Consider the following 22,716-nt stretch of genomic DNA (forward strand, 5'->3'; position numbering starts at 1 on the left):
GCAATTCGTAATCGTGTTTCTCCGGGTACTCACAAGGGCCAGGGACTGGCGCTGGCTCTCAGATCCTAGTTCCAATCCAGCTACACCACTAGTTAGCTTTGTGACTTTAGGCAAATAACTTAATCGCTCTATGCCGGATTTCCGGGGAGGTGAACAACGAGAGACTATGGACTCTGAAAAACAATCTGAAGGGTTTGAAGAGGTGGGGGGGGGTGTGTGGGAGGTTGGGGGAACCAGGTGGTGGGTATTAGAGAGGGCACGGACTGCATGGAGCACTGGGTGTGGTACAAAAAACAATAAATACTGTTATGCTGAAAATAAATTTAAAAAATGATTAAAAAAAAATGGGCACAAGACTCCTCCCCATCGCCTGGGGGTGCTGGGAGAAACGCAGGTGACCATGTGTGTAAAGTACTAGTCGTAACCTATATGCAAACTAAAGGGCGGTTAACAGGATATACATTTGTTAATTGATGTGAACTACCTATATTTTGTGCCCTCAACAAACGGTTACTGAACACCTACTGTATTTCAGGCGTCCCGAGCGCTCCCTCCCTGGTGGAGAAGCCTCACGTGCGGCCAGTGGGCCTTGCCCCGCGGGCCGTCTGGCGACTGGCTCGGAGGGAAGAGAAAACCCCGCCCACATCCTTTTCGATCTCGTCAGCGATTGGACTGGGACCGTCTCGCACGCATTCCGGTTGCTAGGTTCGGGAGGAGAAGGTGGGGCGAAGCTACGCGTGCGCAGATTGAGGACGAAGATGCTTTCCGGTCGGGCGGGAGGAGGTGACGTCAGGAGTGGTGGCGGGGTTGGGGGGGGCTCTTATAGCCCTCTGGACGTTTTATCTGTGGGCCCTCCGATCGCGTCACAAGTCGGCGACTGAGCCTAGGCGGTGGTGGCCGAGGCGGCGAAGGCGGCAGCGGCGGCGACAGCTCTGGGGTTTGCTTCTCGGGGTGTGTCGGCCGCCGCTGCTGCTTGGGCCTGGTATGTACAAATGGCTGGTTAGGATTCTCGGCACCATTTTCCGTTTCTGTGACCGGCCGGTGCCCCCAACCCGGGCCCTCCTGAAGAGGCGGCGCTCGAACAGGTGAGAGAGACGGGGCAGAGCGCCAGCCTGGCTGTACCCCCTCCCCCACCCGGGGCTCGGCCGGGAGAGCGCTGCTCCAGCCAGGCAGGCCCTGCTCGGAAAAAACAGCTGGCCGGGCCAAGGCTGTGGAGGTGCGAGTGGCGGGTGTCCTGGTGACGTAGTCGCTCCCTCCACGCTGTGCGGATGCGCTCCGGATGATGGAGCGAGCTAGTTGTCTCTGGAGTGGCGCGCGATGGTTAGGATCTTTGATGTTCTTGTCAGAGTCCAGGCTGCTTGATGTCAAATGGGGCTGTATCGTATCTTGCTACTCTTAGGTTGAAAACTAAAAATTTGAAGGAATACTGTCTGTGTTGTGGCTCACTGTTTACTAAGCACACTCCCAAGCGTCATCTGTAGGCAATAAATGCAGCTAAGGGAAGTGAGATTCATAGCTTGCCCAAAGCTGTTTAGACTGCAAGAATTGTTCTCTTAGCACCAAGAAACAGCAGCTGTTTTGTTCTGAAACAGCTGTCAAACTGTGTGTGTGTGTGTGTGTGTGTGTGTGTGTGTGTGTTTCGCGGGGGAGGGAGGGAGGGTGGTACCGTGCTTTAGAGTTAGTGTATGACGGAGAAAAATTAGGTGTCTCATTCCTTTAAAAATTGTACTCTAAAATTCAGTTAAAAATTTGGGAAACCTAAAAGTTGGTTTGTCTCATTTCATACCACCTTGCTGGAGAATTAATCTGGAGAATAAAATACCATACCAGTTCTCTACACCCCACCATCAACTTTTAGTTATCAAGTGTTCATTTCGTGTGTGTGTGTGTTTGTTTTTTTTTTTTAATTAAGCCTCAAGATTGTTGAAGGGTGGTTTCTTGGAGCTTGAGAGAACAAGATGATTTAGTACATGAGTCTGAGAATACAGGTCATTGATGAAATTGGCTGTTGGCTGAATTCCATCATGTGTTCTAGAGAGCCCAAGGTTTCATCCTATTTCCTATCTTTTTGTGAGGTTGTTGTGAGGATCATTTGAGAACATGTTGTAAAGTGCCAAAAGTGATGTTTAATATATATAAGGATAGTGTTTGTTTATTCTACACCATGGGCCTTGCGCCGAGGCTGGTGCATGATAGGCATTTGTTGCGTATTTATTGAATGAGAGAATGTTAATTCTCTCTCCCCTATCCTTTCTTTTTGCTCTGAATCCCTACTTTCAAATATGGAACAATGATTTGGAGATCAAAACCTGTTCTTCACCACATATCCTTAATCTAAACAGTTCTTTACAATGTAAGCCATTTTTCAGTCGAAACAGAGCCAGGACCTCTTAGGGATGCTTAAAGTTGTGAACTGAATGGTATTCTCCTAGGATTTATTCTGTTCATTTTTTTGGTAAAACTGATCAATTATAATCATCTTTTAAAAAGATGATTAATAGTATATCATAAGCCTTTAATATTCTTGAGGTATAGGTCCAAAACTTCCCAAATACCCCAGTTTTTTATTACCACTGTAATATCATTTCCATGATAGAAGTGCAGTTAAATAGAACAACTTCTCTAAGAATTAAATTTTAAGGCTTCTTGTATTGTCTACTTCTAGTAAAGTAGAAGATGGCTTTCCTTTCGGGGAGAGATGAGGAGATGTCTTCTTTCAAAAGGGAATTATTTGTTCTTTTAAAATCATTTCTGGAGGGCAGCCTGGGTGGCTCAGTCGTTAAGCATCTGCCTTTGGCTCAGGTCATGATCCTAGGGTCATGGGATCGAGCCCCACATCAGGCTTCCTGCTCAGTGGGAAGCCTGCTTCTCCCTCTCCCACTCCCCCTGTTTGTGTTCCCTTTCTCACTGTCTCTCTCTCTCTGTCAAATAAATAAATAAGATCTTTTAAAAAGATAAAATCATTTCTAGAGAGAAAAAGGAAGTACTAGTCCTAGGCTTTTACCTATGTTCATTTACTAAGCCAAGTGATTTCTGGCTAGTTTCAGGTTTATACTTTAGCCAGATTACAGATTATTATTTGATAGGGAGTTTTGAGTGCAAATAGTTTAAACAATAGTGTTAAGTCCTCAAATGGTAAAGGCCTCCTATAGAAGAGTGTTTTCTTTTTAAGCATCAGTTGAATCTCATTTTTTTTGACAAAGTGAATGGAGGAGATATGTTGTATGCATCCTAGGTTTACTTATAAAAATGGATGTATGTATATGTAAATATAGAGAGATTTTATATAATTTTTTCTTCTCTCTCTCTTTTCAGCACTTTGTTTTCTACAGTGGACCCTGATGAAATACCAGCCAAAAGACCAAGATTAGGTATTGAATATGATAATTTTTAAAATTAAATTTTTTTAAGTAGGGAAAGTATATGTGTGGGGCAAAATTCAAGAGGTAAAAAGTATGTACAGTGAAAAGTAAGTCTCTTTCCTGTTCCTTTTCTACTCAGTTATCTTTTCCAGAGGTAACCACTGTTATCAGGGACTTGATTATCTGCCCAGATAAATAAGGCTGTATTTGAACATGTATTTTAAAATTTTCAGTCTTCGTATAGAGAAAAGGTACTTTTTATTTTTGAGGACAAAACATGGTAAAAATCTCCTTCAAAATGAGTCATCTAGTTCACATAGCTGAGTGAATGAATCTAATGTGTTGCCCAAATTGTTTATTTCTCTGTATCCAGAGGGCTAGACGTGGCTTAATAGAAGAGATCAAACCTAGATTAAAGGAAAAAGGCACAATGGAGTGCTATAATAGTATTTCCTTTGTTTCAAAAATGAATGTAAATTTCGATCTACCTCCAGATGTGGTAGTTAGGAGTAAACATGTCTGTTAAGATTTCATTTAAATTCGATGAGTAGTTATTGAGCATGTCTTACTGCTAAGCAATGTGTTAGGTTCTGCAGGAAAAAGAAAAATGAGTAAGACAGGGTCTCTATTTTTAGGGACCTTAAGAGTTGTATAGGTATATGATTGTATCATCGAGGGTGTAAGACAAGCATATGAATAATTACTAATGTCAGTAAGGATATGATAAATGAAATAAGAAAGATAGTAACAAAATACTGTCTAATTTTCAGCTGATGAAAAGTCTCAGTAAATATTTGGTGAAAGAGCGAGTATGTGAGATGGATCTTAAAGTATGGGTGAGATATCAACAGAGCAATAGGAAGGGAAAGCATTCTAGGCAGAAGGAACAGTATGGGAGAGTTGTGCAATTCAGGAAACAGTGAATAGAACTCGGGAAAAGTTGGTGAGAGAGAAGGGTATTAAATAAAGAGGATTTTGAATGCCAGATTTATACTAAATTCATTAGGACAGTATTTCCCAAAGCACAGGGTAGATACTAGTTCAGGAAGTGATTTTAGGGGATACAACATTTCATAGCATTAAATAGCATGTGAATTATGTTGTATCCTTTTCATTTGTTTTTAATTTTCTGATTATTTCAAGTAGAAAAATCTTGATTTAATGCTAGTATGTTTTTGATACTCATCTACTACCTGTGACTCTCCCTTCTGTTAACAGGCCACCTAAAACTTACATTGTTATTTCATTTCTTTACATTTATAGTAGTGATACAAAGTTACCTTTCAAATACATTTACTTAGCAAAAAATATGAGTCAATTTTGAACAAAAATGTAAATAAATAATAGCAGGTCGACGGTGGTTACATCTGAAACTCATGTAGCATTTTGTGTCAGCTGTCCTTCAATCAAAACAAAACAAGAAAAACAAAAAGAACTTTGAAGGTGGTATTACAGAAGGTTCCTGAAATAATTATGGTGATCATCTATTTCATGGACTTCCTTCCATGTTAAAGACCCGTCCCTCCATGATTTTCATGAAATATGTATTATATGTATTATATATATATATATACACACACATATATGTGTGTGTGTGTGTGTGTGTGTGTGTGTGTGTGTATATATATATATATATATATAATAGTTTTCTGAATGGATACTATAGAAAGGAACCTAAGGCAAGGAACAAGCAGCAGGTAGCAGAGTTTGTAAAGGTCTACAGGAGTGCATTTGATAGACCTCTCCGTGATGATGCCTCTTGAGCACTTGAAATGGGGCCAGTGTGACTGAGGACCTAGATTTAATTTTAATTAAATATAAACTTAGGTGACTACTTGTGGCCACTGGCAGCTATGTTGGGCAATACAACTCTCTTGTTTGCTTTTGAGAGGAAGAAACAAAAGGAGGGTAGAAGGAAAAGGAAGACCTTAGAATCGCAGACTCACGATCTTAGAGATGAAAGGAATTTTAAGAGCACTAACTTAGTCTGTTGTGAGGAAAGTAAGGTGGTCTTATCCCCATTTTACAGATGAAGCAGGCCGGCCTGTCTTCCTTCCCACCTTCCTCCTCCCCCTCACTCTTCCTCCCTCTCTCACCTCCTCCCCTTCTTCCTCCTCCTCTTCCTTTTTTGAGTTATTGAGATCTTTTTGGCATAATCTCAAGGAATACCTAGATTTTAGGAAAAAAGTATTATAATACTTATTAGCATCCACTATTTAAATCTGTTAGTTATTAGGAATACCACATGCCCCCTGGGGTCTGGATAACAATCTGTGGGTCAAGCACCGATCTCTAAAGCTCTTATTCTTCCACTTAAGAAAGTATAGCCCAATATATGTGATAACCCTCAACATTACTAGAGGGATAACCTGGAATTCTCTAAATCTTAAAATGAGAAACAAGTAATTTGCAAACTTTGATACTTTTACCTATTCTCTGGTTACAGATTACTTCACATTGCATTCTGCTTACTTAGCTGTCACATCCTCCCTATTAAGTTATTCCCCTATTTTTCTATTTCTGTTTTATATCATTATACGTTCTGGAGTGCTTGTTGTTTTAAAGCCACCATTTCATTTTCAGGCTTCTTTTTTCCTCTAAAGCACAATGTGGATAAAATGATAGTCTCTTCTCTCAAACTAGTGCTTTAAAACCCTTAATTGGGAAATAGAAAGGAAATTGTAGAGAACCAGTCAGCAGCGTAGGAAATGAGAAAGGGGTAGTGTCATAAAAGGAGGAAGTGTGGCAAGCACTGAAATCTACCCCTCCCCCTTATTTACCTTATTTACCTTATTTATTTACTTACTTATTTTGTAATTTTTATTTCTGGTGGCAGGGAAGGGTACATCAGATCTAACATGTCTTTTCTCTCTCTCTTTTTTTATTTTTAAAATTTTCATTTTTCATTTTTTTTTTTTTTAAGATTTTATTTATTTGCCAGAGAGAGAGAGAGAGAGAGCAAGCGAGTACACACAAGCAGGCAGAGAGGCAGGCAGAGGCAGTGAGAGAAGCAGGTTCCCTGCCGAGCAAGGAGCCCGATGCAGGACTCGATCCCAGGACCCTGGGATCATGACCTGAGCCGAAGGCAGCGGCTTAACCCACTGAGCCACTCAGGCGTCCCTTTCATTTTTAATTTTTTAAAATTTTTAAAATTTAATTTTATGTTTTCAGTGTTCCAAGATTCATTGTTTATGCACCACATTCAGTGCTCCATGCAATACGTGCCCTCCTTAGTACCCACCACCAGGCTCACCTATCCCCCACCCCTCTCCCCTCTGAAGCCCTCAGTTTGTTTCTCAGTCCCAGTCTCTCATGGTTCATCTCCCCCTCCAATTTCCCCCAATTCACTTTTGCTTTCCTTCTCCTAATGTCCTCCATGTTACTCCTTACGCTCCACAAGTAAGTGAAACCATGTGATAATTGACTCTCTCTGCTTGACTTATTTCACTCAGCATAATCTCCTCCAGTCCCATCCATGTTGACACAGAAAGTTGGGTATTCATCCTTTCTGATAGAGGTATAATACTCCATTGTATATATGGACCACATCTTCCTTATCCAGTCATCTGTTGAAGGGCATCTTGGCTCTTTCCACAGTTTGGTGATTGTGGCCATTGCTGCTATGAACATTGGGGTACATATGGCCCTTCTTTTCACTGCATCTGTATCTTTGGGGTAGATACCCAGTAGTGTAATTGCAGGGTCATAGGGTAGCTCTATTTTTAATTTTTTGAGGAACCTCCACACTGTTTTCCAAAGTGGCTGCACCAATTTGCATTCCCGCCAACAGTGTAAGAGTGTTTCCCTGTCTCTACATCCTCTCCAACACTTGTTGTTTACTGTCTTGTTGATTTTGGCCATTCTAACTGGTGTAAGGTGGTATCTCAATGTGGTTTTGATTTGAATCTCCCTGGTGGCTAATGATGATGAACATTTTTTCATGTGTCTGTTAGCCATTTGTATGTCTTCTTTGGAGAAGTGTCTGTTCATGTCTTCTGCCCATTTTTTAACATGGCTATCTCTAACATATCTTCTCAGTAGAGGGATAGCCTTATTTCATCATAGATATTTATAGCTGCATATTTTATACTTCACTAATTCTACCTTGGAGTAGCCAGTGTATAATAGGCATTTAGTAAATAGTTATTTAGGACTGCATTGTTACCTGCCTAGGAAGTAAGGACAAATGAGTGAGTAAATTATAGTGCTTCCTGTCAGATTCTGCCATACTTAGTGTCTGCGTGCTGGAGGTTATGCCCCTGTCTCTTTGGTTTATTTATTTTATATATTCTGAAGAACTCATTGCTAGAACTCATTGCTTACAAGTTGTCATTTCAGGGCATTTCTTTATGAATCAGTATGTGATTTGCTAAAGTGATGATTTCGTGTTTTTGTAGCATCTAGAAGAGATACCTTATTGGAAAAACAAAAATCACAGGGTTTCTGGCAGGCTCAGTTGGTAGGGCATGCAACTCTTGAACTTGGGTTCCTGAGTTCAGACACCCCACGTTGGGCCTAGAGCTTACTTTAAAAAACCAAGCAAGCAAGCAAACAAACAAAAACAGGGGCACCTGACTGGCTTTGTTGGTAGAGCATGTGACTCTTTCCTCCGCCCCACCCTGAGAGGGAGGGAGAGAGTGTGCCAGAGAGGGTGGGAGGGGGAGGGGCAGAGGAAGAGAGAGAATCTGAAGCGGGCTCCACCACCAGTATGGAGCTCAGTGCAGGGCTTGATCTTAAAATCCTGAGATCATGACCTGAGCTGAAATCAGGAGTTGGAAGCTTAACCCATGGAGCCAACCAGGTGCCCTGCATGTGACTGTTGATCTCAGGGTCATAGGTTCAAGTTCCATGTTGGGTGTGGAGCCTACCTAAAACAAAACAACCCCCAAATCCCAGAATCACAATACTGGAAATCTAGTTATTCAGATAGGAGAAAAATTACTTTTATGGATACCTTCTTATTTCAGTGATTGAAAATTGGACTTCTAATAGAGATTGAGAGAGGCCTTTTCTAAAATACAATCTTATTTTTTTGCTAGAAGTTTATTACTCTCTATATATGTATAATCTATATTATATTGTCTAGATTATTTCATTCACCAAGTCAAAACCAGTCTCTACAATGCTGCCAGCTTATTTGGATTCCCATTCCAGCTGACCACAAAACCCATGGTAACTTCTGCTTGTAATGGAACACGGAATGTGGCCCCTTCAGGAGAGGTCAGTGGGGATAGTGTTTACATTGGGGCTACTGATCTTTGTACTTAATCATTAAAGTTAAAATTCAGAAATATTCTTTTTAGGATTTTAGTGGAATGACATTTCTTTCCAGAAATATTGATGTCTTTATTGGCCTTGATATAAAGGCCAAGAAAAAATATTTATAAAGAGCCCAATTACTAATACATCTGCTTTTCTTGTATAAGTATATGTAAAGAACCTGAAATTGTTATTTTATACATAATTTTGTGAGTCTTTACCAATTAAACTTTTGGTCTTACTGATAATGTTTCTTCTCTGAGCTAGTGAAAGAATCACCAATAGAGTGATTTTTTTTATATTAAAAACTTACTTAACTTCTAAAATTGAGATACTACAGAGGTGATTCTATTTGATTTTAAGGTATTTTCGAACTCTTCATCTTGTGAACTGACAGGTTCTGGATCCTGGAACAACATGCTGAAACTGGGTGAGGTGGTCAAAAATCTTTCTGCTTTCCTATACCTCTTTCTGCCTCTGTTTTCTGAGTTTTGAGAATATGAAAGGAAAACAAACACTGATTTGGGTTGGTATGAGAGCACAGACATATTCTGTCTACCTTCTAAAAATTATTGGATAGTTTTCTTTTAGAATTGTCATTGAATTTATTGTTTGTGTTTTCTATTTGTATTATGAGTGTCCTTAATATGACTTGATTCAGAGTTCATTCATTAAAAAAAACAAATAAAAACATTTCCTGAGAGCTTACTCAGTGTCAGGCATGTGTTAGGTTATCAAGAATAACAAAAGGACAAAATAATACATAAAACCTTTCATAACACGGAGGACATTGGGAGATGGAGAGGAGAAGTGAATTGGGAGAAATCAGAGAGGGAGACAAACCATGAGAGACTGTGGACTCTGAGAAACAAACTGAGGGTTTTGGAGGAGTGGGGGGCTTGGGTGAGCCTGGTAGTGGGTATTAAGGAGGGCATGTTTCGCATGGAGCACTGGGTATGGTGCATAAACAGTGAATTTTGGAACACTGAAAAGAAATGAAAAAAAACAAAACAAATAATGATAAAACCCTGTCTTTGAAGGACATCATCTGATTGGGGAGCAACTTTAGGTTTCCAGTTCTCATAGTTTTATGGATTAGGAACCTCCATGTCATTCTTGGAGCCCAAAATTGAATTGTTTATTGTACATAACTGTATAAAATTCTGTCATGGGGAAAAAGAGGAAGAATCCAGAAAACAGTTATTGTACATAACTGTATAAAATTCTATCATGGGGAAAAACAGGAAGAATCCAGAATCCTGATAATGGCTGAGATCTATGTCACACAGCCTATAAAGTTTGAGATAAAGGGATAAGAGCTCTTAGAAAGGTTGTGGGTTCAGGAGTCAAAGTGGAAGAAACTAAGGAAATGATAAAAACCTTACAGTAGTAAGTTTCCTTCTCAAGCTTTTTAAGTAAGGTATTTCTGGTGGCAGAGAAGAGCAAAGGGGAGTAAACGCATACCCCTGAGTCTGAGAATCTAGTTCCAAAGGACCTGGAACAAAGATAATACTTTTTTGTTTTGGAGTCTTTCATTTCATTTTAAAAGTTAATACAAATTGGATTTTATAATCTATTCACATTGTTTGAATATGTAAATGTTAAACATTATTATTAAAATGGACATATGGAAGGGATGGTGTGTTTGTCTTGTGACTGAGGCATCAGCACTGTGTTTCTGTGCGTTCGTGTAGCCTTGTCAGAGAAGCACAGGTATTCTGGGGGCGGGTTTCTTGTATAAAGAGGTCTACAGTCTCTTACTTGAAATCCTTGAAGATGTGTTGGGGAATTTAGAATTTTTCATATTTTAAATATATTGTCTTTTTTGAATATTGTTTTAAAAAAGTCCCATTCGAATTGAACATTGGTTCAAATCAGGTTTTGCAAACAAAGGAATTCAAGTCAGTTTAAGTTCTGCTGCCACAGACTTAACGAAAAAACTTTCAGTTTTAGATCTCTTTACATTTTGGAGTCCTCAGGGGCTCCTCGGCTGTGCAGTAGCTGCGGCAGTAAATGTGACTGATGAGAGTTTGGTTACCCTTTTATAAAGTCCAGTAACCATCTCACAAGTGCTTGAGGCTGCTGGTGAAATGTGGTAACATATAGCAGGTTTTTGTTTAAAAATACTTCTGTTTTCTTGGGAAAAAGAAATGATTTGAACAACTCACTCAATTTGGGTAGATTACATGGAGTTTGTAATCATTGAGTTCCTCATGCTTCTTGATGGTCCCAGACAGGGACACTATAAAAGCTTACCTGTGAATTTTTATTGTCCCTCTGAGTTCAAACAGAAAGTGCTGTTGCTTTTTCTTCAACTTTTACACTTTGTGCTGGATCTCTGTATGGTAATGGCATTTGAAAGAATAAGATATTTAGTTCTGTAATGTAGACTGTTCACAAATTTTCCAATGCAGACCGCTCACAGGTTTGGGGTGTGTGTGTGTGTGTGTGTGTGTGTGTGTGTGTGTTTTATAATTACAAATGCATTTTTAAAATAGGTAATAAATCTCCTAACGGAATAAGTGACTATCCAAAGATCAGAGTGACTGTAACCCGAGATCAGCCCCGCAGAGTCCTGCCTTCCTTTGGGTAAGTGTTAAATCCTGCCTTTTTGTAAATGGAAACTTAGCACTTATTAGGTGTTCTCTCTTAGGCATTCACACTTTTGTTCTGTTATGTAAGCTTGTTAAGTAAGTAGTCTGAGGTTATTAACTTCCCAGATATCATACAGCTATTGAGAGATTTGAATTCAGGTGTGTGTTACTTTCTCTACATAACAGCCTATGCTTATAGCATCTGATTTTGAAAACTTTTTAAAAAAAGATTTGCTCACTTCTAAACTTTATTTTTTTTTTCAAGAATTTTATTTATTTGAGAGAGAGAAAGAGTGCACAAGCAGTGGGAAGGGGCAGAGAGGGAGGGTGAGGGAGAATATCTCCAGCAGACTTCATGCTGATTGTGGAGCCCCACACGGGGCTCAGTTCCATGACCCTGGGATCACAACTGGAACCGAAACCATGAGTTGAACACTTAACTGACTGAGCCACCAGGCACCCCTAAGCTTTGGTTTTTTTCATTAAGTTTTTAATTTTAATTCCAGTATAGTTAGCATACGGTATTATATTAGTTTCAGGTTTATAATCTAGTGATTAAGCAATTCTACACATTACTGAGTGTTCATCATGCTAAGTGTACTCTTCATCCGCAACACCTGTTTTAACGATCCCCCCCACCCAACTTCCCTAAACTTTATTTTTTCCCTAAACTTTATTTTTGAAGTATAATATGCATATGGAAAATGCAGAAACCATGATGAATTTTCATATACTGAACACATCAATTTTGTGAACTCTTCTTCTTTTAGTAGTAATTTTCTTTTCCTTTCTGTGTTCTCACATTCTAGAATTTCTATTGCTTGGATATTATTTTTCTAATTTTTCTCTATATTGATCTGATTGATCTAAATTTTGTATGTATTCTCTTCTTTTGTTGCTCTCCTTTCCCCTAAAAAAGAAATCTTTTACTGATTTTTCTTTTTCTCTCTTTTTTTTTTTGATGTCATAGTTTTTAAGTCAGAAGAGTCCTCCTACTTCTTCCTCTTATGGTTTTTTTTCCTTGCTCTAAGAATCTTATTCTTATTAAAAGAGGCAAAAAAGGGTCTGCCTGGATGGTTCAGTTGGTGGAGCATGTGACTCTTGATCTCGGGGTTTGTGGGTTCAAGACCCCTGTTGGGCAGATTACTTTAAAAAAAAAAAAAAGGTGGCACCTGGGTGCCTCAGTGGGTTAAAGCCTCTGAATTCGGCTCAGGTCATGATCCCAGGGTCCTGGGATCGAGCTCCGCATCGGGCTCTCTGCTCAGCAGGGAGACTGCTTCCTTCCTCTCTCTCTGCCTGCCTCTCTGCCTACTTGTGATCTCTGTCAAATAAATAAAATCTTAAAAAAAAAAAAAAAAAAGAGGCAAAGATGGATGCCATATCTTTTCTTATCTCTCTAGAACTGTTAATTTATTTTAAAATTTCTTCATCTCCTTACTTTGTTTCCTCTGAATTCCTTTCCCCACTTTGGTTTATTTTGGTCTTTTCTTTCATATTAGAGTCTTTTGTTGTTGTTGTTGAGCTATAATATATTAATTTTGACATAATGATTTGATGTTTGCATATATTATTGAAAGGTTCACTATAATAAGTTTAGTTAATGTCTATCACCATACAGAATTATAGATTTTTTTCTTGTGATGAGAACTTTAAAGATCGGCTCTTTCAGTAACTTTCAAATATACAACATGATAGTATTAAGTGTAGTCACCGTGGTGTGCATTACATCCTATGACTTACTGATTTGATAACTGGAGGTTTGTACCTATGAGTTTGGCTTTATTTGCGTTTTTGATTCCACATATAAGTGAATCATATTTGTCTTTGTCTTATTTCACTTAACAGCATACCCTCAGGGTCCATCTGTGTTTTTCCAAATGGCAGGATTTCCTTCTTTTTTATGGTTGAGTAACATTTCATTTCAATGTGTATTTTCTCTATCCACTCATCTATCGATGGACACTTAGCTTGCTTCCATGTCTTGGCTGTGGTAAATAATGCTTAGGTGAACATGGGGATGAAGTTATCTTTCAGTATTAGAGTCTTTGTTCAAATATCTGGTTATGTTTGGCCCTCCATTCCTGTTTAAGACATTAACATTAACTGAAAAGCAGCCTCTTTGGAGTTGGATAAATAGCTGATTGTAGGGCTAAGAGAGAAAGTATGAACAAGTATCATTTTGTTATTTCTTGTTTAATTCCATTAGAGTTAGATGATACGCTGTAGTATATTTCGGTTCTTTAGAATGTGTTAATATCTGTTTTATGTCCTAGAATATGGTCTGTCTGGGTAATGTTCAGCGTGCACTTGAAAAGAATATGTATTCTGTTGTTGGTGGTGGAATGTTTTATAATTGCCACACAGGTCAAGTTGGCTGATGATGTTTTACAGGTCTTACTGATTTTCTATTTTTTTGCTGATTGATAAATGAGGAGTGTTGATATTTTATAATTATGGATTTGTCTATTTCTCCATCTAGTTATGTCAGTATTGTCTTCATGTATTTAAAACTCTGCAAATGAGTACATTTGACCCAGATTCATCAGTTGTTACCATTTTCCATATTTGCTTCCTGCTCTGTCATATATACCTGAATTTTTTTCTGAAACATTTGAGACTCTTAGACTCCTGTCCCTTTAATCATAAGTGCATGAGTGGGTTTCTTTTTTTTATAAGAGATTTTTTTTAAAGATTTTATTTATTTATTTGACAGAGATCACAAGTAGGCAGAGGGTGCGGGCGTGGGGGCGGGGAGCAGGCTTCCTGCTGAGCAGAGAGCCTGATGAGGGGCTCGATCCCAGGACTCTGGGATCATGACCTGAACTGAAGGCAGAGGCTTTAACCCACTGAACCACCCAGGCGCCCCTGAGTGTGTTTATTTCTTAAACGTGAGGACATTCACTTACATAATCATAGATAAGCAAAATCAGAAAATATAACGTGATACAATACTATTATGTAATCTCATTTAAATTTTTCCATTATAGAGAGGATTTTTTTCTGGTCCAGGATTCAGTGCAGGATCATGTAGTACATTTAATTTTCATGTCTTTTTGGTCTTCTTTAATCTGGAACAGTTCCCTAGCCTTTCTTTATCTTTGATGGCATGGATATTTTTAAAGAGTAGAAGGTATTTCTTTCGTAGAATGTTCTCTAATTTTGTCTGATGTTTACTCATTACTTGTTCAAGATTATGCAGTTCTGTTTGCTTTGTTTGTTTGTTTGTTTTGGTAAAAATACTACATTGGTGGTTTAACCTTTTGAAAACATTGCATCAGGGGTGCCTGAGTGGCTCAGTCGTTAAGTGTCTACCTTCAGCTCAGGTCATGATCCCTGGGTCCTGGGATGGAGCCCCCATCGGGCTCCCTGCTCTGTGGGGGGCCTGCTTCTCCCTCTCCTACTCCCCCTGCTTATGTTCCTCTCTGGCTGTCTCTCTGTCTCTGTCAAATAAATGAAATCTTAAAAAAATAAAAAATCACATCAAGGTGGGTGAGACACCAGTTTGACACATTATTGGTAAGTGCAGGAGAGGCAGGCTCTGTCAGCAGCAACAAGGACTAGGTGGGGGCTTCATGGCTTCCATTTCTTTAATGGTTATTAATGTAGCATTCAGGAGATAATTACTGAGTGCCATTTGGCCTAGATTCTGTACTAGGATACAATAGTGAAAGGATGTAATCTCTGTTTTCATGGAATTTAAAGTTTAGTGTGGGTTGTACACATTAAATAATGACACCAGTAATTAATTCCAGTGGTGCCAGGTGACTAAAGGAAAAGTGTAGCACCAGAGGAGGGTGTATGTCACAGGAGAGCTAAATCCAGAATTGTGGTTGGACAGTTGGGCACGAAGAAGAAGGCAGAGGCTTTCGTGTGGCAGTCCTGGTGACCGCAGACAGACATTCCATAATGGAGGGGGTGCCCTCTGGTCTAGAGATAGATTTAACTTTTGTGAATGGCAGGTAGTTGTCTGATTTGACAAGAGCAGGCTTAACCTCAGACAGATAGCTTAATCACAGGTTGTTCTGGGAGCTTAAATTTCAGCAATTTAAGGAGTTTGTTAGTAACTTTTTCTTTTCTTTTTTTCTGTCTTGCAGTTTTACTTTGAACTCAGAGGGGTATAACAGAAGACCAGGTGGCCGTCGTCATAGCAAAGGCCCTTCAGAGAGTTCCTTAACCTGGAAGCCTCAGGAACAGGTTGTAACAGAGATGATTTCTGAAGAGGGTGGCAAGGGTCTGAGGCGTCCCCACTGTACCGTGGAGGAGGTAAGCCCTTTTAGCTTAAAAAATAGTTTAAAATAGTTAAAAATATAGTTTTAAAAATAGTTTTAAAATAGTTTGAAAAATAGTTTATGAATTTCCCAGGGAATCAGTAATAAGTGTACTGGGATACAGAGTTCAAAAGGGATGGAAAGGTGTCCAGTGACTGTAAATTTCCCAGTCTCCCTTCCAGTACCTGACCCTACGACCCTGTCTGATGGTTAGCAAGTAACCACTGATATACTTGTATGTACCCTTCTGGAGATACTGTATAAATACATAGTTAATCAATTTTCAGATTTTTTTTCGCCATAGGACAGAAAGGAATCATGCTAGGGAAAGAGAAGTTTCTGTTCCTTTTGGGTATTTGAATTCTTCTACTAACTTGTTTCTTTTATAAGGCATAACTGTGACTGCGTAAGAGAATTAAACAGTGAACTGCCCACTTTTCCCTTTTTCAGGGCACTTAGTGTGATATCTTCATCAACAGTCTTCTTTTTACTTCTCTCCTGAGATCTTTGCTTATTCTAGGAGAATTTAGAATTATTCCTGTACTTGGTATTTCCCAGGACCATCACCTATTACAGTTTGCCAGATGGTTTTCTGAGCCATTTAGTTTCGTTGGTCAGAGAGTTATTGGAGGTCCAGGTGTTGTGCTCGTTGTCAGCAATTCAAAAATTGAATAAAATGTGGTCTTTGTCCCCTAGGATCTTGTACCTAAATAGTTGTAATCAACAGAGGCAAGCAGAGAGAGGAACAGACTGAAGTAGGCTTCAGTATCTCTTAGATGAGAAATCAGAGATGGGGCTGAGCAAAAATTTAGGGTATATACAGGATATATTCTAGAAATATTAACGGTAATATTAGCGAGTCCATGTTCATTGGGTAAGGATAATATAAAGTTAGAAGAGCCCGAGTCTCAGATTTCAGTCTTGGATAAATATGTGTCCCTGGCAAAGATACCCTATGTGTTTAGTGGGAAGATGATGACTTTAGTTTTGGACATTGTTTAAAGTGCCTGTGAAACATTCAAGAAGACCTGTCTCATAGACTCTTGGATATAGGTGATTGGAGAAATGAGAAGAAGGCAGGGTTAGAAATACATTTCTGAATCTTCTGTATATTGGTGTTTGACAAATCAGGGGAGCTAGAGAGTTACTCAGGGAGAGAATGTAGTGTGAGAGAAGAGATAATGGGCAGACCATCGGCATTTGAGGGCAGGCAGAAGAAATAATTGGCAATGGAGACGGAGAAGATCAGAAATCAGGAGTGTATTGTCTAGGAAGGCAAAGGGAGGTCAGCAGGGTGAGGTGTTGGAGAGAGAGAGGTCAAGTGACGTAAGGGCTGAGGAAGTGTCTGCTTGCTCTGGTGGTGGAAGTCATTGGTGACCCTGATGAGACCAGATCCATTTTGGAACCTGAATGTTCTGAATACGCAGGTGGATTATTTCTGTTGAGTTTTTTGTGGTTGACAAAAACTGTCAAAACCCCAGATGCCATCAGAGTCTAGCAGATAACATAAATGAGTGGGGTGGGCTGGAGCGAGTGGCCCAGCTAAGGAAAATAGCCCTACCCAGCTCCAGATTGTCCATTCAGTTTTCTGAAAGAGGGCAGATTTTTAGATTTTTCTTTTCAAATTTATAAAATTGGTAATTGAAGAAATTTAAAAAGTGCTGGCAAATAAAACACATCTGTGGGCTGCATTTGACCTCTTGGTCTCTGTTTATGATTTAATGATAGCTTTAATGTGTTAAAACTTAAATGACATCCTTTCTTTTATTTAGGGTGTTCAAAAAGAGGAAAGAGAGAAATACCGAAGGTTACTGGAGCGACTTAAAGAAGGTGGTCATGGAAACTCTGTTCCTCCGGTAGCTCCTTCTTACCACAGGTAAAAATGAGCTAACAAAGTAAATGCTTTGCCACACATCTTTTTCCTTATTTTTGGAGAGGGGATTCATGAGAAAGGCTTTGTTGAAAAAAGAGGTTTACATTGAGAGAACTAGCCTTATAGTTTGCCTCAACAGCGTATCTAGTAATAAGATACAGAGAGCACAGTGGTTTTACAAAATAGATTTTTCTGTTAGCTTTAGGATCTTTTGCTCACGTGAACTCTTGAAACTCTGATATAGAAAAGTAGAATTATAGGTGGAAATCAAGTTCTGAGGGAGCAGAGTGTTTTCAGCCCCTCCAGCATACACATTTCCCTTAGTCTCTTGTCTTTTTCTGTCTCTTTCCCCCTCCTTCTCCTTTCCTGCCCAGTTCTCCCTCTCTCTCACCCCTAGCCTTTCTCTCTGATATACACACAGTTTCTGTGGCATGTCAGCAAATGCATTTTTGCATTATTGGAAGTCCTCCACATTAAAAGTAAGATTAAAGTTGCCCCAGGTTATAGAAGATTTTCTTCATAAGACTTCTTGTTAAATATTCTAATGCTTTGGGCAAAAGATGACAGTAGCAGAAGGCGCTGATGTCTGGCTTTATATTCACCTGTGAAAAAGGGACAAAAAATATGTGAGTACAAGATTGAGGCACACAGGAGAATTCTAACAAGTGGTATGAGAATACATGGCGGGGGTTGGGGGATCCTGGAAATTATGTAATGGCAAGTTGAAGGTAAAAGTCACAAGGCTGTCTAGCTTGTTGAATGTACAATAGCAAAAGATTATTTGTCTAGGAATTTTAACTTTTGTTGAGGTTTTTTTTTTCTTTCTTTTTTTTTTTCAAATCGTTTACTCAGGCAGAATGTTAATATTTTCTCTGTTTTGACTGGCCCCTGTTGGAAGCAGCAATATGCTTCACGGGCTTTTGCTCCTGTCATGTTGGCAAAATCCTCAGACTATTTTGCTATTTACATCCCTGGTTTTATTGTATTGTTTTAGGGTCCATTTCATTATGTCATTCTAAATATTTCATCTTTCAACTTGAGTTTTGTCATACTGAGGTTGTTTGGTTGAGATGGTGCTGGGGATTGAGAACATCTAATTTTACCAACATTGAAACTGGAGGTTAGGGTAACTTGACTAAAATATTAGCATCAGGCTTACACTCCTTGTATCCCAGTCCCAGATGGTGCTATGTTGCATCCTCTCCTAATTTGATGTTACAGGGTAATCAGTAAGCCCTGTTTCAAGGAACTTGTCAGATGGAGGTAATATTTATGGTAGACTTTCCTTTTGTATCTGACCTTCTTCACTTTTTGTGTTCCTAAGCTCTCAAAGAAGTCAGATGGACACATTAAAGACCAAAGGCTGGGGGGACGAGCAAAGTCACGGAGTCAGAACAACTCAGTTTGTTCCAAAACAATGTGAGTTCCCAGATCTAGCCCTATCTCCGTATACTGACCTTCGTTCACGTGCACATGAAACTGAGAAATGACGTCCTAGTGAAAGATGGCGTACCAAAGTTTGAAACATTGTGAGACCCCAGGGCTTTGACTTGGGCTTATCCAGTATAAGTAGTTTAGTAAAAAGGCTATTTCAGGACGAAGCAGATTCATAAGATAACTCTTGATTATTATTCCTAGCTTCTACCTAAGCAAGTATTTTGTGAGCCTAAAATTAATTTCTTAATATTTATTTTATTAATTTCTTTATATTTCTCCACTAGCTATTCACTAAATGGCACTAAATGATAAGTAAATGTCTTGATACTTTGGAAACTGTGTAAGTTGAAACTCCAGCTGTATTATTGATTAAAGAAGGAAACATTTAATCTTTTCTTTATCATCTTCACAGACAGAGTTGTTGAAACAAGGGGACCTTTATGCTCAGTGAGAACTGAGAAGAGGTACATGGTTCAGTTCATTCTAAGTTTTCTTTTGATCCATTATTTTCTTCATAAGCTATATTGATGAATAACTATGTCTAAAGAATTCTAAATTCTCCTTAGCTCTGGTAGCTAGTCAGCAAAAATGGGTACACGGGTAGCTATTGTGTTAGATGCCCACCCTAGCTCGGAGGGTGCCCTTATGCTCTGGGCATTAGGGGTTGGGAGATGCAGATGCTACTTGGATAGGAGTGTGGTTGCAGTGGGTATCTGTAGACATTAGCACCCCTAGTATAAGAACAGTGAAGGCAGTTCTGTGTGTCTTTAGGATTTTGGATGATAGTTATAGAAGAGTTTGGGGTAAGCTATGGCCTTTGTCCAAATCTGATCCACCTGCCTATTTTTTTAAGTAAAGCTTTATTAGAACAGATTCACACTGATTCATTTATATACTGTTTGGCTGTTTTTAATCTCTGATGGAAGTTGAGAAGATGTGACAAAAGCTGTAAGATTTGGGGCACCTGGCTGACTCAGTCTGTAGAGCATGTGACTCTTGATCTTGGGTTCCTTAGAGTCATGACTTTGGGCCCCCCCAAATTCAACATACCGGTTACTTAAAAAGAAAAAACAACACCAACAAAAAACAAAACCTGTAAGATTTGCAAAGCCCAAAATATTTATTCTCTGACCCTTTTCAAAAAAACTTAGCTGACCCTTGGTTTAGAAGACTAGATAAACTCAAGGTGGTTTTTGTTGACAAATTATTAACTCTTATTTCTAAAATTAGTCTCATGTGTGCCAGTTAAAATTATCCAGCCTATACTCTCCCAATATTTTTCCTCAGGTGTTGTTCAAAGGGGAAAATTTCTGATACAGAGAGGACAGTTGGAATCAGACTTGAAAATGAAGGTGTAAGTGGAAACTCTAGTTAAATTTTATGTTGTTTTACTCTTTCACCTGATCTGTGTTAAAATATTGGTGTTCATGAAAAGAAAGATGAAAAATATTACTTTGATTTCTAATTTGATCATTTTCTTTGAAAAAGCAGCAGGGATTGAAGATATACAACTTTTGGCTTCCTTCTGAATTCCCAGATTTTTACCTCTGTATAGTAGCCACTGTTTTTGTAAGAGAGACCAACTTGTATCCATCCCAACCCTCATCTGTAGTACCTGGCTTCTTTTGGAGAATTTTAAAAAACCATATGGTTTCTAGGAAAGATATGTTCAGGACCTTTTGAGAGTCAGGAGCTCAGATTTATTTCAAAATTTAGCGATCTTATGCTTAATTGGATTTTACATTTTTCGATGTAAGTACTGGAATAAAAAGTGTTCTGTGGTCTCCATAACAATACCAACCTTTTAAATAATAGCAGAGTGTTTTGCTAAACAGCCTGTATCCAAAAGAAATACATTTCTAAATTAAAGGCAAACTTGAGGTTTTAGATTATTTCATGTTTTAGATACATAGAAATACCAAAATTTAGGGTGCTGCTTTATGTGAAGTACCTCTTCAATCAGATTTTTCTTCTCCCATTAGACCGCTATGTAGGTTGAGTGTAGGTCTCCGAACATCCCTGTTCCCAGTCATTTGTAGTGAAGCCTTTTATATAGAGTTACTGTTTTTCGCCTGTGGAACACCAGCTGTGAAAGAGGGAAATTATGGCTGAGAGAGCACAGAGAGGGAGTATATTTGAAACCTGGCTAAAGACTACCTGGTGCTTCTCTCAGTGCCAACCTGAAGGCTCTGCTGTCTGGAGCCAGCAGCTGCTGGTTTCCTAGGGCCGGGATCCCTGGCCATGAACTAGAGAGAAGAGTACTGGCTCGGCCTCTGGACACTAGTGTGGTTCTCGTCTGAAGCTCTCTTGCTAACTCAGTTAATTAATTTTAAAAGTTGGGCTACTCAGTGTCTTAAATTCACTATTTAAGGTCACATAGGGTCACAATAAGGAAGGATATTGTCAGAGTTTCTGGAATGCTGGCAGAGTTCTATTTGCTGACCTGAATGGTGCTTATATATGTGTTCATTTTACAAAGATCAGGTGGTACGTAAATGTTTGTACATTTTTCTGTAGTAAGTAATTCCTTTAAAAAAATGAAATGGATCAAGTTTACTTATTATAAGGATAGTAGTACTTTATTCCAAGTGATAGGATTGTGGGTCATAGATTTTGCTTTTTAAAAAAAACACTTCAAAATGTCTTATAACCATCTTATTTTTCATTGGCCTAAGAGAACTGAAAAGACTTTTCTTGCTGCCTACAGGGAGAGTGATGAGTGTTCTGTTTCATGGTTTATAATTGAAGTGTCCTGTGAACCTTAGGTCTCGAGCATTTTTTGTTCCTCTTGCAGGGACAGGCAGATAGACAAAATCTCCTTCACTTACTTGGGAGATTCGCTAAAGCTCTCAGGACAATGGCACTGTTCTGTGTTTCATGTGTTATGTGTATTTATATGTGTAAATATCAAACATGTCAATAGAATATAGACACTTTTTTGATCAGAGGAGGGGACACCAGCTGGAACCTGACCTATCCGAAGAGGTGTCAGCCCGACTCCGCCTGGGCAGTGGGAGCAATGGCTTACTCAGGAGGAAAATGTCAATACTTGAGACAAAAGAAAAACATTGCTCAGGCAAAGAGAGGGATAAAAGGATGGAGGATCTTCTTGAACTCACAGAGGTATTGTTTCTTGTGTTGATCAGAATAAGAGGCATGTTTTTAAATGACTTTAGTTACCAAGAATTGAACACATGTTTTATTTTGAGGAGTTTCTCCAGGCTAGGGACGAGTGTATGAGAGGAATCAGGTCCAAGGGCTGTCCAGTCACTGGCTACATTGATCATTAGTGATCTGTGAAGGTGGCCTAAGGGATCAGATTAATGTTCAGCAAATGTGAGTAGACATATTTGTCACATATCTTGGAATATAATGGGTTCTTTGCAGATTTTTCTTCAAATATTTTGGGTTTCATAGTATGGGTTTGGCATTAGGAATGAGTTCATTGCATTTTTAAAAAGTGATTCTTATTTACTAAAATGTCCCTTTCATTGATTATTGCATTTGAAAATAGTGAAAACTTACTTGAAACACCAAGGAAGTGAAGGTAGTTAAAAATTCTCATTTTAAAAGTGAGCCTATATCTTGGCTCCTTTTCCAGTGATGTGTTAGTAGGTGGTAATCAGTCAGTCCTATGCAGTGAGAACCTGTTGAGCACTTACTATATATTGGACATGGAAGTGGAGAGATCCATAAAACGGCACAGTTGTGAGCAGTGGAGGAAGCAGGATTTAAAATATTTGAATGGAACTAATTTCTGTTGGGTTTATAGATTCATCTCAGTAGCTTAAATATGCATTTATCTGCATAATTCTTCGGAATAATGAAGCTATCTATTCAGTGAGGACTCAGTTGGTAGACCAGAGTTTCTCCCTGTTTGCTTATTCCCTTCATGTCCAAACTGTATAGTATGATCTCCAAGG

The 22,716-nt window shown here is 39.0% G+C and overlaps 1 protein-coding gene across 4 annotated transcripts in view; it reads left to right on the forward strand.

Annotated features, from left to right (window-relative positions):
• The first annotated feature begins 795 nt into the window (after positions 1 to 795).
• SENP2 (SUMO specific peptidase 2) overlaps positions 796 to 22,716 on the forward strand; it is a 34,023-nt gene continuing 12,102 nt past the window's right edge. For 2 of the 4 annotated variants that reach the window (XM_032875571.1, XM_032875570.1), the window contains exons 1-11: positions 876 to 1,085; positions 3,316 to 3,371; positions 8,449 to 8,582; positions 8,985 to 9,051; positions 11,120 to 11,210; positions 15,310 to 15,478; positions 17,256 to 17,359; positions 18,681 to 18,775; positions 19,206 to 19,257; positions 20,081 to 20,147; positions 21,740 to 21,916. In XM_032875571.1, the coding sequence (XP_032731462.1) occupies positions 985 to 1,085; positions 3,316 to 3,371; positions 8,449 to 8,582; positions 8,985 to 9,051; positions 11,120 to 11,210; positions 15,310 to 15,478; positions 17,256 to 17,359; positions 18,681 to 18,775; positions 19,206 to 19,257; positions 20,081 to 20,147; positions 21,740 to 21,916 (1,113 nt within the window). In that variant the 5' untranslated portion in view covers positions 876 to 984. Of the gene's footprint in view, positions 1,086 to 3,315; positions 3,372 to 8,448; positions 8,583 to 8,984; positions 9,052 to 11,119; positions 11,211 to 15,309; positions 15,479 to 17,255; positions 17,360 to 18,680; positions 18,776 to 19,205; positions 19,258 to 20,080; positions 20,148 to 21,739; positions 21,917 to 22,716 lie in introns of those variants that run through there. The other 2 variants (XM_032875574.1, XM_032875572.1) reach the window with 2 other exon arrangements.

This window comes from Lontra canadensis, unplaced genomic scaffold (genome assembly GCF_010015895.1).
Source record: "Lontra canadensis isolate GAN:19392208 unplaced genomic scaffold, GSC_riverotter_1.0 scaffold56, whole genome shotgun sequence".
In the NCBI taxonomy this organism is placed as follows: Eukaryota; Metazoa; Chordata; class Mammalia; order Carnivora; family Mustelidae; genus Lontra; species Lontra canadensis.